This window comes from Clarias gariepinus, chromosome 8 (assembly GCF_024256425.1).
Source record: "Clarias gariepinus isolate MV-2021 ecotype Netherlands chromosome 8, CGAR_prim_01v2, whole genome shotgun sequence".
Classification (NCBI taxonomy): Eukaryota; Metazoa; Chordata; class Actinopteri; order Siluriformes; family Clariidae; genus Clarias; species Clarias gariepinus.
Window position 1 is genome coordinate 28,467,410 of NC_071107.1, and position 14,773 is coordinate 28,482,182.

Below are 14,773 nucleotides of genomic sequence, written 5' to 3' on the forward strand. Positions count from 1 at the left end.
TGCTTTTTAGTGAACCTTCCTGCTGCTGGAGTCATGGTATTTAAACTGAATATTAGATGGAGTCTGTGCTTGTGGGCTTGGTCAAGCACCACACTGTGTGAGGGCTGCAAGAGTCATATAAATAGGACAGGACACACTCCTGAGGAAAGTGAAGCTATTTATTGTCTGTGTGCTGCTGTGATCCAGAAAAAAATAAAGCGGGGAGCAGAGCGAGGGAAAGAGCTCAGAAACCAGCAACAGCATGCTAGGAATATAAAATTGGCTCACAGCGACACACTGACCTCAATTACGCACCTTTTATCTCAGGTGTGCATCCTGTCCCATTTGTGTGACATGTGACTCTCACCACCTTTACAGCACAACGCTTGACTATCACAGCGGTGGCCTACAATGTAATAGAATGCTGTGAATGTTGTTCTGACAGTTTTTAGCCCTGTACCTGTGTTAAACATGCTCTTAGACAAATATTCAGTAGCACCAGTTTGTCACCTAGTTTCAACATGTGTGTGTGTGTGTGTGTGTGTGTGTGTGTATGTATATATATATATATATATAGATATGTTATTGTTTCAGTCATTCTTACTGATCTTGCTTTTGTCTTTCAGGCTTTTCAACTGATCAGTAACATTTCACCAGCGTGAAATAATGACGGCCATCACTTCACCACGAGACAAGTAAAAAAACAAAACAAAAAAAAAACTCTTCGTCCATATGTATGTCACAATGCTGAGAATGCAAGCTGAGAATATGCACATGTTGTTTTTGTTTTGACAGGTATAATGCTGTATGGATTATATTTTTTATCCTGGGACTGGGGACCCTTCTGCCATGGAACTTCTTCATGACTGCCACCGTGGTAACTATACATGGAAGTTTATGCATGAGTGTGTGATTGTGTTTTTCTTTTCGAAACTTGATAGATTTTTAAGACAATGCTTAAGATTATTTCATTTTATTGTTTCTGTGCAGTACTTCACCGACCGTCTCCGTAAGAACCAGACCGTCAATGGCACTATGAAAGAGGGTGAGGAGCGTAACGTCCTGGAATCAACATTCAACAATGTGATGACCCTGTGTGCCATGGTGCCTCTGCTCATTTTCACCTGCCTTAATTCCTTCATTCATCAGAAGTAAGAGAAACTTTAATTTATGCTTCTCTTGGTTAACCAGATTGGGGTTTTGTCTGTAATTATATTTATCTTTATTGGCATATATTGTTGGGGCCACAGTGGACTAGCCAATCTGCGCACAGAACTTTCGGCACGAGTTTAACACCTGATGCCCATCATGACACCACCCTCAAATTTTATCTGGGATTGGGGCCGACACCGCAACCAGTAGCAGGGGTTTGGGTAGTGGCTGGGAACCAAACCAGGGCCGTCTGTATGGCATGCAGGAGATCTGCCATTGAGCCACCAATACCTGTTTTAAATATGCAATGTTCATTATAACCAATGTTTAATTTCTTGCATATGATGTACACGTTATAGTGTGATTGCCACAGTCACATTAAGTAGGTTAGTTCAGCAACATGAGTTATGTAGGTGGCCAGTGGTTTTTAACGGCACACGAGGTAGTTAATGTGTACATGTCCTTGTCCTGTGTGTTTTTTATTCTGGCCTCCTGGTTTACTTCTCATTCTCATTTTTTAAATCTCCTCTCTGAGGTAATAGTCATTATGTAATTTCATTATTATTTTTCATTTTAACAAACTCAGGTTGACATCACTGTCTGCTCATTAAATTGCTCACCTAGCAAGCTCAGTTCAGGGAACAATAAGGGTATCTAGACCTGTAATCAAACAATCAATGAGCCCAAATAGTAAAACTTTATCCTGACCGTTTATTAGCAAGATTTAAAATTAAGCAATATCACATGAAAGGGGGTGCTGTAGTGCTGGATATAGCACGGTAGTGATAATGTACAGTAGTAGGCATGAGGACACAACAAGTGTGAAAGAAGTTTTAAATTCTTACTAGGTAGTAGACAAGGAGAATAAAACATGGATGATACAAATTAGCTACATTTAGCTTTGATGACAGCTTGGAACCTGGGATTAGAGCATACATGATGTCTTTCACAGAAGTGGCAGACATATTTCAACATCCACCATTCAGAGGCGTTTTTGTTTTTCTTTATCTTTAATGTACTCCGATAGGATGTGAGCTTCCTTTTTAGCGCTCACCTAGATGTTGGCTTAGGAATGTTTCTGGAATGTTGATCTTTGTTTCTGATTTTTGTCTTTCCTCCTCCACTACAGGATTTCTCAGAAACTGAGGATCTCCGGCAGCCTCTCTGTGATCCTGGTGGTGTTCCTGATCACTGCAGTGTTGGTAAAGGTGGACATGGACCCCAAGACCTTTTTCACCCTCACCATGATCAAAATCGTCTGCATCAACTGTGAGTGTCTCTGCTGGATGTCTCTGATTTGCCCTTTAGAGAAGTAGTTCCATCCACCATCATGCAGTGACTTCTTTTTTCACTTAAGGGGTTAGGGTCAACATGACCAACTAGCCCTCTTTGATGTTATTATTGCGTGCTGGTTTGGGAAGTCTAGCTGCGGAAAAGACAACAAAAACAGAGAATGTGGTGGGAACTAATCTTTGAAATTCCCACAGGGATTCATTCTACCATGTATCAAGTTTTCTCAGTTTATATTCCATTCTCACTACACAACATTTTCTTATGTTTTTTTTTTTGTTTTTTTTGTTTTTCCTGTCCAGCTTTTGGTGCGATTCTGCAGGGGAGTCTCTTTGGTCTAGCAGGGTTGCTTCCAGCTTCCTATACTACTCCAATCATGAGCGGCCAGGGCTTCGCCGGAACATTCGCAGCCTTTTCCATGATCTGTGCACTTGCCAGTGTGTATTCCTTCTATCGAATCTAGCACGGATTCTTGATCCTATGGCTATTGTGTTGAATTTTATTATTTTGTTGTTCTTTATCTGCAGTTGCTTGAGACTTATTTTTTCAGCTTTTACATGTCATGGCCCTTTGACCTTATGTTAATCTAATTTTTATTTTCTCAGGTGGCTCAGCACTGCAGAACAGTGCTTTTGGCTACTTCATCATTGCCTGTGTTGCAATTATTCTGGCCATCATTTCTTACTTTGCCCTGCCCAAAATGGTATGACTCTTATGATGCTTATTTATTATTCACGTTATTATGAGGCTTATTCATTTCGTGAGGGCTTTATATCAATCACTGTGTGTTAAATTAAATAACCAAACGTGGTTACTGCAAATTCCTATGGCTATTTTTTAACTGCCTTAATGACATCGTATCTAGTGACAATATCTTGAATCTAGTCAAATTTAAATTTTTCTTATAATAAAATGAAAACAAAAGAGGTGCTGTTGTAATGAATATCAGCATGATGTATTAAGTGGCGTTTGTAAAACTGTTGTATAAAATCAATGTTACAATCAAGGTTGCCCTGTTGTATTGAATATCAGGTTAGCTCCTTGGATACTAGACTGCATCTATTTTTACTATCAGCGTTATGATGGTAAATGACAGGAAAGTAGAAATATTATGGAAACTGAGATTACGTCCTTTTGTCTTGATGCTAACAGCTGTAAGTCATTTAGGTGTTTGAGATCAGCACTGCCACACAGTTAGAAACGCAGCCCTTGATTGGTCGACAAGTAAGAAATTCAGGCTCTTATTGGTTGACAATCAAATTATAGATGGGTTTTTATTTATTACATTTTTTTTTCCCAATACTAAAAATTTATACTAATCTAATTCTTTTTTCATTTTTTTTGCTTGCGGTCTTTAATTTTTATTTAATTTTAGTCGTATTTGCCAGTATTAATAAAGTTACGCCAAAATGTTGCATGTTACAGTATGTCCAGCTTTACATAACACCCACATGGCCTTTCTAAATATTCGTTTTGTGGCTTTGCAGGAATTTTTCAAGCACTATGCTTGCGCCAGGAGCCCTGACATTTGCAATGATGAGGAAAACAAGATGGCCATGTTGAACAAAGGTAAAGTGATTAACAACCACACAGATGCTCTCAAAGCAGAGGACTTCAAATCCAGCGCAGGGATTTCCAGGAAAACGTTTCCTTTAAAAGTCTGCTGTAAACGCTAGACCATCTGATATATTTGTTTAATTCTCTCTGGCTTTGCATTTGAGTCATTTCGGATGAAGCCAGAGACTCATGAGACCCTGGAGCGTGTTTTCTCCATGTTACTTTCCATGTTGTCCTTATTCAACTTTTTATGCAATGTTTCATATAAAATTGTGCTGGGAAGCTACACAGTCATGATCTTACTGATGGTTGTGGACGCTGCTATTTCAGAAAACTCCGGTGAGACGAGGGCAGTAGTGAATCTGACTGAGGAGGAGCCCACGCATACCAACTCTGTGATTGCCATCTTTAAAAAGGTCACTTTTTTTTTGGCTTGTTTACTGTTTTTATAAAGCATTTTCAGGGATTAAACTTCAAACATTTTAAGTAATAATTCAGTAATAAGACAATATGCAACAGTACAAGGCCAAAAACTGCCGAACAGGGCTGATCTATTCATCACGTCCTCCCAGTCACATGCTACTTTAATCTACACGCATAATAAAAATATTAATGAATAAATATTTACATTTGAGCATCTGGCAGAGCCCTTATCCAGAGGGAGTTGCATTTCATCTTTTTTTGGTTGTTTTGGCATTTGAACCGAGGACCTTCTAATCCATGGTCCGGTGCCTTTACCCACAGAGACAGCCCTGACTTTAAATGTCACAATGTACCCACAAACCCTCAAGTTATGAAAATCCTGATGTTCAGCACTCCCATAGAAATAAGTTTACGTATGGATAAAGTTAACCAAGACTGTAATTAAAGTCAAAGTTTCTAAAGAAGAAGGAATGATGAGCCATGTGTTAACAGGAGTTACCTGCAACCCCGTCACACTGATGAACGAGAGGAAAGTAATCCTTTTGTACCTACAAACAAATCCACAACTAAAGTTTATTTCAGCATCCAAGAAAGGTGACCATTAAATGAGCTTGAACGCCGTGTTCGCCTGAACATGCTCGCTACTCGCATGATGTGCAACTGATTCAGTCAAAAGTAATAGAAAGAGAATAACATGGTATTAAAATACCATGCGGACAGTCTTTTAATTTTATATCATGCGTATTTGACAAAGATTATTAATTATTAATATTTATTAATTATTAACATTAATGTAATAACTTTGAGCTGGTTGCTGCGGTATTGTTGCAGGCAGCTGCACTCTGACCCACATACTCGCCCACACGAACTCACACATTCACTTCACACGAATACCACGGCGCTCAGAGATCCCTCTCTGGTTAGCCGAGTGATTTTAGTCAGGTCACATGGCAAAATGTTCAGGTTTACAGCTGAGCAATAAAGATGTTTTGGGCTTTAATTTATATGAAAATCAGATTAAAAAAGAGAAGGACATTAGAGAAACGCGCAGGTTAATGCGCCATTATTTACAGCCTTGTTTGTGACGGTGAAGCCCAGATGTTAGAGATGCAGCTGCTGAGACAGGCGTCACAGGAGCACACAGTGTAACATGACGTGATACACTCAGCTCTACCAATGACTCTTTTTTTTTTTTTCATTATCCCTGTGTGAGTATTTTGTATAAATGGAAACGTAGCCCATCTTTCCTTCATGGAACATTTTCTGCTAAAGCTCAGAAAGATTTGGTATTTTTATAGTCTCTGAGAAGCCCTATTCATGTTTGCACAATTCATGGCCTAGGGTATCATGTCAAAGCAGTTCAGCTAATAGAAAGTAACATAAGTACATAAAATTAAAAGTAAATGTACCTTTTGAAATAATTTTAAACAAAGCATAAAATTGTCTGTCAAAATATAATTATAATAACGTTAAAATTAGTTATAGCTTTTTATAATCTTTTAAAACCGTTTGTATCATTATTTCTTTGCATATTTTTAATCAGTGTTGTAGCCTTGTTGGGCCGACTCTGCAGTACCTTTGTAGATAAATACCCAGTGGAGTTTGAACTGTGCATTAGTCATTGTGGACATCCCGAGTGAGCGTGGGCCGCTCAGATATGACGTGTCTGGTGTGAAAATCAGTCCTACTGAGGCTCTGCTGGAAGCAATGAATCCTTTCTAAAACAAGGCTCTATTTGTGGCACGGTCATCTAAAATAAGAGAACGTTATTATACTATTTATATTCATGTTACGTTTTTCCTAGAAAAGTTTTCAGGCCCAGACACAAGAGGATGATGTAGGTTATATGCTCACACCTTAAAAATATTAATTTAAATTTTTTTTCTCTTGTGTGACACATTTGGTTAGTAATTTCCACATAAAGGTCAAAGTAAAAGGAGAAAATTAGTAAGTGGTATTTATATTGCACACAAAACTGTCAGTTACCACGTATTTTACAATCAAAGAAGATTGTCTTGTCAAACTGTCTTTAATAAAAATAACTAAATAAAAATGTATATGTTATGCAGATAATATAACATGAAAAACAAGCTTTGGTATATGTTAGATTAGATTAGCGTCATTCAACGTAAAGAGTTGTTTTTTTTTATTCTGTTAAAACTTTACCCAAACGAACAGATCTCATCCCACAAGGTAGCAGCTAGCCAGCCAGGTCAAGTAATGTTAGCTGTTAAATTCTCCTTATCGTGCACAACACTGATCCCGGGTTTGTCACAAGCAAATCAGAGGGGAAACACAGAGAGCCATCTGACAGACTTGTATGACAAATCTGCAGTCATTTAGAAACCGGGAGGGTTTCACTGGTATTGCGTCCTGACGTGCCTGTACTATTGTAGGGAACACTGCTGGGTATTCTGATCAATCCAAAGATCTGCTTTAAATTAACTTCCACACTAGACAAAAAGGGAAATCCCGCGATTGTTTGCTTCATCTATGACTTGGCCTCTTTCTTTTCCCTTTTTTTTTCTTCTTTGTCTTACTCCCTGCATTCTTGTTTGAGCAGTAACTGTAAGTCATTGAGCCTGGCCTTACTCATTAAATGGATTTTATCAGTGATTTTATCATAAATCTAAATAATTAGACCACGATTATACGACTAATCACATACTTTACATTTTCAGTGCTCTAACTGACTTGTGCTATTTGTTTGTGCACCCTGACCCCTTTAGATTTGGGTGATGGCCCTTTCAGTGTGCCTTGTCTTCACCGTCACTATTGGAATATTTCCTGCTGTGACTGTAGACGTCAAATCCCATGGGGAAGAAGGCGGTGATTGGAGTAAGTGAGTTTTGAGAAAATGTGCTCCTGAAAGACTTGAGTATGTCATGTGCTCCCAATCCCATTGACTTCCTGTCTCTCACTGGTATCCCTAGATAAATACTTCATCCCCGTGTTCTGTTTCTTGCTCTTCAACTTGATGGACTGGTTTGGACGAAGCTTAACTGCAAAGACCACATGGGTAAGTATCAGTGTTTGTTTTTTTTCCTTTAAATTAAATGCTTTGATACTAGACTGTCGAGTACAAATGTATCTGTATAGACATGTGTATTTTGTAGTGGTTTACTACCTAGATCCAACTTTGGTCAAACTATAATGAAAAATGAAATGGAGAGAGAGATTTGGAATTATGTCGGTCATATGTAAAACAATTATATTTCTACCATTTGCACAAAACTTTACCACCGCTTCTGGTAAGTGTGTGTTCAGTCTGCACACTAGCCAGATGCTCTGGTAAAATTCCGTCTGCCTCCGAAGTCTTCTGCCGCTCCTCCCCAACGGCTTTCCATACAGTTGTAGAAAAGTAATCAATTATAAAGCCACTAAACTGGATTTCTGTATCTATTGGTTTAAACATGACATAAATAATTCCAACTTCTCTCTCTTTCTCTCTCTCTCTCTCTGGCTGGTGTGTGCAGTTCTTAAAATAAACAAAAAGATCACACAAACCGGCAGTACTGTAGGTTCACTGTTCAAGTTCACACTTGTGTTTTTTTTTTTTTTTCTGCCAGCTATGCTTCTCTTTGCCCATCCCTGAACACATAAATAAGCACAAACTAGAACCAGCTTTCTTGCTGGTTCAACCCATTTCCCTTTCTGCCAGCAGCTGATGCTTAAACATGCCCAGCTGTCACACTCTACTCAAATCACAGCTTGTGATGAAATTTCTTATGAATGAAGGCATAATGAGAGCGGTGCAGAGACTCTTGGCCGCAGTGAAACATCTGAATAATACAATCATTTCAAAGAAGGATGTATGTCCATGAAGGATGATCCCTACCAAGGTCGCTCAGAGCCCACTGCAGTCACGTCCGTGAACATTCAGCGAATGTGACAACTTAACCTTGAAAACTGATAGATAACTTGTCAGTAATTTGTATAAGAGATGCATTTGGTGAAACTGTACACACAATCATTCACCAACACCACTTGCACATTACAGGTGCATATTGTAGCAGGGGATTATAAGGAGAGTTTTACGCTCATAACTGTGTTTTGTTTTGTACAATCAAACGTCCCGGTCTGACTTTAACACTTCTCGTAGTATAATGTTTAGTGTAAGTATATTTTAAGTAAGTGTGGCATAAACACACCAAAGTATTAGATTACAGCTGTTCTGTGGAAATCTTGTATGCATTCTTTTTGAAAGTTTTTTTTTTTTTTTTAATCTAAAGTATTCTAAAATAGGCAGCACGTGGTATAGGGGTTAGCACTGTCGCCTTGCACCTTCAGGGCCTGGGTTCGATTCCCGTCTCTGTGTGCATGGAGTTTGCATGTTCTCCCTGTGCTTGGTGGGTTTCCTCCGCTTACTTCAGTTTCCTCCCACAGTCCAAAGATATGCAGGTTAGGCTAATTGCCGTTCCCAAATTGCCTTTAGTGTGTAAACTCTCTGTATAATCTCGTTATCTCTATATAATTCTCTGCTGCAAAATTATCCCAGCGTTTCACTAGTGCTTGGATACCATTAAGGTAGAACGTTTTCTCAGCATCCCAGAGCCGTGGTCAGACTGCCTGCTTCACATCTGAAATGCTGGCCTCCAAGGAACCCCTTTAGTGGCTCAAGAAGTGAGGTCAGGACTGTACTGGGGATGTGGCAATAACACCTAGCCAAGTTCCTGTAATGTAAAAGTAGTGTTTGTGAATGATTGTGTGTACCGTTCCCAAAGACAGATGTGTCTTTTCCACGAGTTAAAGACAAGCTATCTATTTTTTTTAATGAATCAGCTGTTCCACTGCTAAATATTCATGAGAATGACTGCAGTGGGCTTCAAGCCACCTCATCCGGGATCGTCATTTATAAGCATACTGCCTTCTTCAAAACGTTTGTATTGTTCATATGTTTCACTACGGCTAAGAGTCTCATCACTGTACTTTTGCTTGAAACCAGTCAACTGTTTTTACACCTTCATTCTCCAAGTCCCGGTTTGACTCCCATATTTTTTTTTAGAAATGTAAACTTTTGCCACAATTAGAAAGAAGATGAAGGACACAATGTTAGTGTCACTACCACACATTGTAAGGCTTCTAGTTCCATGTCTGTTCCAAAGCATGAAAACATGTAGTCAAGTGGTTTCTGCATGAATGTGAATCCAGCTGGAGGCTGAATAAATCGGGTAATGTGTGAGTAATATTGATGGCTGAAATACTGAGCAGGCTAAGGATGTGGTACTGTATGTTAAAAAGAAAGCTTTGACTCAGCATGAAGGAAAACCTTGTTCTCGACACCAAGTCAGTGGCTTGTACTGCGTCATGGCACAAAGGAAGTGGGCAAGAACTCCAACTCCAGGAAAAGAGCAACAGTTATGGGAAATAAACGGAGTTTGCCCAGAAATGAAAGTAAATTCATTCAGGAGGATGTCCAGTGCTAAGAGTCAGTCATCATAGACTCTTGGGTAGATAGTGGAAGCTAATTAACATTAATGTTGATACTAGTAGAAACAAAGAAGCATGGTACTATACCAGGATTTTAAAATAATCGAAACTTTTACTATGCATATGTCTAATATGAATCTTGAGACATTTTTGTTATAAATTAAAAAAAACTGTGCATGTGCTGTTTGGAGTGTGGTAGGGTTGCTTTCTTCTAGGACATTTGCTGCACATTTAAGATTTTCTCTTTTATTTCTTAATACAGAAACACACACAAAAAGGAGAATGTGTATTGTATGGACAGAAAACCAGGGACACATTCATATATTTTTTACATTTTCTTCCATCATAACCTGCCGGATCTAATCTCTCTCTCAAAAAAGCGGATCATTGGGCCTTTAAAGTAATGCAGTCAATTAGGGAGCGTCTAAGACGTGCATGACCTGGCCAACAGTGTAGGGTTCTATAAAGAATTAAAATACAGTTTGGATACAGGATTCATTTATTTTGTACAGCGTGCATATATATGTGCATATAAACTCTGGAGTAATCATAGCAACTACAGCAAGCTAAGATTACCACCACTAAAGAAAAATGATCTCATTGCTTATTGGTTAACAAACTATAATGTCTTAGATTATAATACCTTCTTTCTGATCTAGCACCTCTAGCTCGTGATTATAATGATTATGGTTGACCGATAAATGGATAAATAGATCTTTGATTGTGTATTGATTTGTACTAGAGTTTTGTAGATTGTTTGTGATCCTAATATTGTGTGCGCTCTGTCTCTGCAGCCTGGTAAAGACAGCATCTGGCTGCCTGTCCTGGTGCTAGCTCGTCTCGTATTCGTCCCCCTCTTCATCCTGTGCAACGTGCGGCCCAGGTACAACATTCCCGTCCTGTTTAATCATGAGGCCTGGTACATCGTCTTCATGATCATCTTCTCCTTCAGCAACGGCTATCTCGCCAGCCTGTGCATGTGCTTCGGACCCAAGTGAGTACACACAGTTTACAGTGAATGCTAGGATTTTTTTTTTGTGTGTTTATTGACTATCATACAGTGCTGTAAAAAGTATTTGCCCCCTTCCTGATTTTTTTTTCGTGTGTCACATAATATTTAATGTGTAATTTAGAAGTTTGTTTAATTTGTTTCAAAAATAACCCAACTATATACTTTTAGTAGTGCAGTTTTTAAATGATATAATTTTTTAAGGGAAAAGAGCTGTGCAAACCTGCCTGAAAAAGTAATTGTTCCTAAACTTAAAAACTGGCTGTGCCACACTTGGCAGCGACAACTGCAATTAAGCATTAGTGATAACTGGCAAATAAGAGTGATGATAATCTTTCATATAGTTTTTGGACAAATTTTGGCCCACTCTTCTAGGCAGGATTGTTTTAACTCCGCCACATTAGAGGGTTTTCGAGCGTGAGCGGCCTATTTAAGGATCTCAATCAGATTCAAGTTCAGAGTTTTACTAGGCCACTCTAAAACCTTAATTTAGTTTTTTTTTAGCCATTCAGAGGTGGACTTATTGGTGTGTTTTGGATCATTGTTCTGCTGCATAACCCAAGTGCACTTGAGCTTGAGGTTACTAACTGGTGGCCGGACGTTTTCCGTTAGGATTTTCTAGTAGAGCACAGAATTCATGATTCATCAATAATGACTGTTAATTCAGGTCTTGCAGCGGCAAAGCAGCTCCGGACCATCAAAATACCACCACCATGTTCGACTGTTGGTATGATGTTCTTTTTATGAAATGCTGTTAGTTTTACACCAGAAGTACTATAGATGGCCTGTTACAGTCCATGTACATTCCAAAATTCTCATCAGTCTACAGAATATTTCCCCAAAAGTCTTGGGGGTGATCAAGATATTTTTTTGGCAAATGTGAGATGAGCATGTGTGTTGATTTTGCTCAGCAGTGACGTTCGCCTTGGAATTCTCCCATGAATGATATCTTTGCCCAGACCTTAACTGAGACAATTGTTTTTCACATACTGTAGGGCTAGGCAGGTTTGTACAGCTTTATTTGCTCCTTAATAAATGAAATCGTAATCTGAAAACTGCATTTTGTATTTACTCGGGTTATCTTTGTGTAATATAAAAATTTGTTTGCCGATCTCAGTCATTTAATTGTGACAAATATGCAAAAAAATAAAATCAGAAAATGGGCAAATACTTTTTTCATGGTATTGTAGTTTTTGTGTCGTCGTACAAACAGTCAACAGAACTCTGATCCATGCTTGAGGCAAGTCTATACACATTCACGGATTGTTTTCGATGTCACCTTATGCCAAATAATTTGCACTAAACAGTTGCCTGGGTGTAAAGGTTTGTATGAGATCATGAGATGATGAAGAAATGGCTGTCAATTCAGTTATATGTGATCAATTAAAGCGTTCGGTGTTACAACAGAATTGCATTTTTATGGCTTTACATACTGTAATAAAAATCATGCGCCTTAAAAGCCTCCAATTTATCCGTTTCCCCGAACTCCGAGCGAATCAGTCTTAAACCCACTCATTACACACGCTTACTGTTACAGTAACGACACTTACAGTTGGATATTCTGAGGGATGTTACAATGTTCTGCTGTTACTGTTAAACACAATAAAGCTCGCGTCAGAATTCTGATTTAATTTAAAATTGTGTTAAGTTAGTGTGGGAATCTACAGGGACTACAAAGGATGTTGTGCTGCATGCTCGTGTTTTGAGTGTTATTCATAAAACAATGTTTTGGAGTCAGTCTGGCGATACATGAATTGCCACACAGACGATCACGTTACTGAGTCATTTGTTGTACCCTATTCTTTATAAGTTTTTAGAAGGAACGTAGCAGCAAAAATGTTGATCATGTGCACTTATTTCCTTTCCTATTCTACAGAACTATAATAATAGATCACACCCTATTTAGTAATGTTTGCTTTACTCACTGGTCATATGCAGTTCTGGGAACACAAGGCACAAGGACTGGGGAATGCATCCTAGATTGGACGTCATACATACCGTACTGCACACACACATTTTTTACTGCTTCCTGTGTAGTAATCATTGTGCTGTTTTGGATTTGTCTCACAGGAAAGTGTCTCAGCACGAAGCAGAGACAGCAGGGGCAATCATGGCCTTCTTCCTGTCCTTGGGTCTGGCGATGGGAGCTGCACTGTCTTTTGGATTCAGGGCAATGATCTAGAACCTTTTACCTTTAACCTTTTACCTAATGTCTTCTAGGGTGAAAGACAGAAACATTGCAAACCTGGTAAACTTTGTCATTTGGAAACACATGGATTTCCTATTCACTTCAGTCCTGGTTCAACCAATCAGAAAAACTTTTTCATTCAGAAGAACATGAACTCATTGAAACCTTCAGTTTACAAACCTTAAACAGACATTATAGAAAAAACAAAAAAAAAGTGTTTGATCAAATGCCAAAAGAACATTGTATTAGCTTGTTTTATTAGCTTAGTTTATTTTTTTTAGAGTAATAGAAGTATTATTTTTTTCAATGTGTTGTATTTTATGCTCTTATTTTTTTATATTTAACAGTGATTATTTTAATATGTACTAATACTAAACAAAAACTTTGCTAAAAGGGTAAACGCTGCTGTATCGGGGCTTATGCTGATGAAGAACCAGACACCGTGTTTAGTAACTACGTGTGGTCAGTTAAAACCATAGAATTATTTTTAATTGAATATTTTATTTATTTATTTTATTTTTTTGAGTAATAAATGAAAGAATTTGAGTAATGAGGAGATGGCATGGTGGTGTAGTGGTTAGCACTGTCGCCTTGCACCTCCACGGTCCGTGTTCGATTCCCGTGTCTGTGTGCATGGAGTCCTGCGATGGGTTGGCCCCCTGTCCAGGGTGTATCCTGCCTCATGCCCCAAGTCTCCTGGGATAGGCTCCCCCTTATCTTTTTAACAGTCTTTTATAACGACCAAGACCTATTGTGCATCGTAATTATAATCTAAGACAGAAAAAAAAAACCTATCCCTTTAATTCAATAGTTTTTTATTAAGACTAATGTACAGTATATATTGTAAGACCTTGTTGTCTCCAGTCTGCCTGAAATTTCTTACAAGCCTCCCGAGATTGTAGTTTTGAATCCTAGTTATGCAAGGTGTATTTAACACATTTACCAGTGTTGTTTTTTTTTTCTATTTCGTGTGTACTCGTGTTCTAAGCACACATGCTGTTTAGATTTATTAGATAAAGATTCAGGGTAAAAGAACAGTGTGCTGCCTTAATAGATGCCCTTTAGTTTCCTCATGGTTTGCATTGTTGTGTTGACTTGGTGGCTCTTGGCTTGAGTGCATTCAATAAAGCCTGAGCGGAATTCTCTAAATTAATGTTGATGTGTGTTTTTATTTGTGCTTATGATCTTGGGAGGGAGGGGGGAAGAACTTCAGTGTAAACTGAGGAGTTGAACAGATTTCACAAGCAGAAGTGATGTTTTATAGCATTTCCTGAGCAACTTCCCACATCTGGTCTTTTACACCAGGGGGTCATAGACCATGACTGGAGTATTTATGGAAAAAAAAAAGTGCAAATGATCTGTGTTTTAACGAGGATATGATGAGGATACAGATGGCTGGTTTCAATTTTTATGTAGTAGTTTGCACATTTAAAAAAATCTTTATAAACTTTTGCTTCTAGTCTCACATAGGCAAGTGAATATGATCTATATTGTACCTGGTCCTGGCTTTACACTATTAGCTTAGTTTATTATTTTTTTTATTTGGCCCAGTGGGTTATTTTCTGGCCCACCGTTTGAATTTAAAATTATTTAAAAAATTGTAATCAGCTTGTTGACCATAACCATAACTGCATTTAAACCTCAAAAGAACCAGTCTCTGTTATACCATTAGCGTATGAAACCATGCTCAAGCCTGAAGAATCAATAAATAAAAAAATAATGTATGTTCAAGTCATACTAGGTCT

General features: G+C 38.3%; 1 protein-coding gene across 1 annotated transcript in view; it reads left to right on the forward strand.

Annotated features, from left to right (window-relative positions):
* slc29a1a (solute carrier family 29 member 1a) overlaps nt 1–14,177 on the forward strand; it is a 29,484-nt gene extending 15,307 nt beyond the window's left edge. Inside the window, exons 2-13 of the mRNA XM_053501929.1 lie at nt 606–674; nt 775–856; nt 970–1,130; nt 2,261–2,400; nt 2,724–2,858; nt 3,027–3,124; nt 3,909–3,990; nt 4,309–4,394; nt 7,131–7,239; nt 7,335–7,420; nt 10,626–10,825; nt 12,911–14,177. Of these exons, the coding sequence (XP_053357904.1) occupies nt 646–674; nt 775–856; nt 970–1,130; nt 2,261–2,400; nt 2,724–2,858; nt 3,027–3,124; nt 3,909–3,990; nt 4,309–4,394; nt 7,131–7,239; nt 7,335–7,420; nt 10,626–10,825; nt 12,911–13,022 (1,320 nt within the window). The 5' untranslated portion in view covers nt 606–645 and the 3' untranslated portion in view covers nt 13,023–14,177. The remainder of the gene's footprint in view (nt 1–605; nt 675–774; nt 857–969; nt 1,131–2,260; nt 2,401–2,723; nt 2,859–3,026; nt 3,125–3,908; nt 3,991–4,308; nt 4,395–7,130; nt 7,240–7,334; nt 7,421–10,625; nt 10,826–12,910) is intronic.
* Nucleotides 14,178–14,773: the final 596 nt, after the last annotated feature.